Source organism: Monoraphidium neglectum (genome assembly GCF_000611645.1).
Source record: "Monoraphidium neglectum strain SAG 48.87 unplaced genomic scaffold scaffold02851, whole genome shotgun sequence".
Lineage (NCBI taxonomy): Eukaryota > Viridiplantae > Chlorophyta > Chlorophyceae > Sphaeropleales > Selenastraceae > Monoraphidium > Monoraphidium neglectum.
The window spans coordinates 6,853-8,381 of NW_014010777.1; the positions used below are offsets into that span (position 1 = coordinate 6,853).

A 1,529-nucleotide genomic window follows, 5' to 3' on the forward strand; every position below is an offset into this window, starting at 1 on the left:
AAACCCAAGCCCACATGGCTGCTTTGTCCACGCTGGCGAGCGGCCGCCGTCCCGCCGCCGCCTTTCTTCGCCCAATGCGTGCTGAGGGAACGTGCAGATCCAAAGTCGGAGTCGACGGACATGGCAGGAACTACAACCGCAAGGAAAGAGACACGGTCATGGAAACGCACCTTGAGGGGTTTGGCTGGCACGTCCTCCCCAAGCACTAGCCCCACCACGGCTATGATTTTTGAGAGGTAAGCCACCTTTGCCTCCTTGTCCTGCACAGGCACGTGGCAGGGGGCGTGCACTGTCAAAAGGCGGCGCTTGCGCGCGGGGCGCGCAGGTAGCGGGCGCATGGGCGGCTGGGGCCGGCGGCCAGCCGCCCGGCGTGCAGTGTGCGGTGAGGCTGGCCGAGGGGCGGCGGGGCCGGCTGGCATGGGCGCTATATGCACATTGATTTATCACGAGGCCGCCAGCACGCCAGCCGATGGGGGGCACAGGCCGCATGTGGTGTTCTCTAGCAGGGGACCTCACTGTGAGCAGCTGCCACGAAGCTGCGCCGCACCTGGATTGCGTGTGGGTCGAGCTCAGGGCCCTGAAATAGGCCTGCAGCAAAGCCTGTCTTTGCCTGGACCTGCGCGTGCCCAAGCGATAAAGGATAGCAGGGAATGCCGGTCCGTCGGCGTCGCGGGCGACGCAGCGTCGCCGCCTCCACTGTTTGGCGGGAACGCGTTTGCCTGTCCGCTCGAGCGCATCCCGCACGCACCGCCGATATGACATCATGTAGGAAGCGAAACGGGGGCCGAGAGAGAAGCTTGCTTGTGAGCCTGGGCTTGTCGACGAGCGGGTCCTCGCCCCCCTGCAAGATCGCTTGCGTCGGGGTCCAAAATCCCTCATCTCCCTCGGCCATATTGGCTCTTCTTCTATATGAGGTTTTGGTCTAGCGGATGCATTCACAGCGCAACGATCGCGCAGGATAATAACTAAAGGGGACCTGCCTATATCTTGACAAGGGTTTAGAGTTTTTCAAGACACTGATGGATTAATTTTATCAACGGGTCAGACAAACGTATCCGGTGCGGCCGCAAGTCACTTGGTTTGACCATGGTGACATAGGAATGGGCCGACACAACTTGCGACTCAGTTGTGTCGGCCAATCACAAGATTTCAGCCGTAAAAGGCTCCCATGTCACCCGTGTGGAACGATGTGATCTACTGCCCCGCTCAACAACACCTGCCACCTAGCCGCCCACACCGGCAGCTATGGCAAATATAGGGACTTATCAGCTCAGCTATGACGAGCAGCAGCGCGCGAAGTCCGAGGGCTTGGCGCGCGCCCGGATGCGGCGCCTGCTCGCCGTGCGCGAGCGCGACAGGCAGCTCGCAAAGTCGCGCGCCCGCTCCTACCAGGCGCTCTGCGATGAGTCCGCGGCGCGGCTGCGGCGCGAGCTGATCGCTTTGCTTGAGGAGCAGCGCGCCGCCGAGCTCGCCGAGCTGCAGCAGCAGTGCGCGCGCGCGGCCGCAGGCCTCGCCGACGCGCACCGCCG

At 63.0% G+C, this 1,529-nt stretch overlaps 1 protein-coding gene across 1 annotated transcript; it reads left to right on the plus strand.

Moving 5' to 3' along the window:
• Positions 1 to 1,245: 1,245 nt before the first annotated feature.
• Positions 1,246 to 1,487, plus strand: MNEG_11663 (hypothetical protein; the record flags this gene model as incomplete). Its single annotated transcript, XM_014039868.1, has 1 exon — positions 1,246 to 1,487. A coding segment is annotated over one exon (242 nt), but the record flags the coding sequence as incomplete, so codon positions are not given.
• Between the last annotated feature and the right edge of the window lie 42 nt (positions 1,488 to 1,529).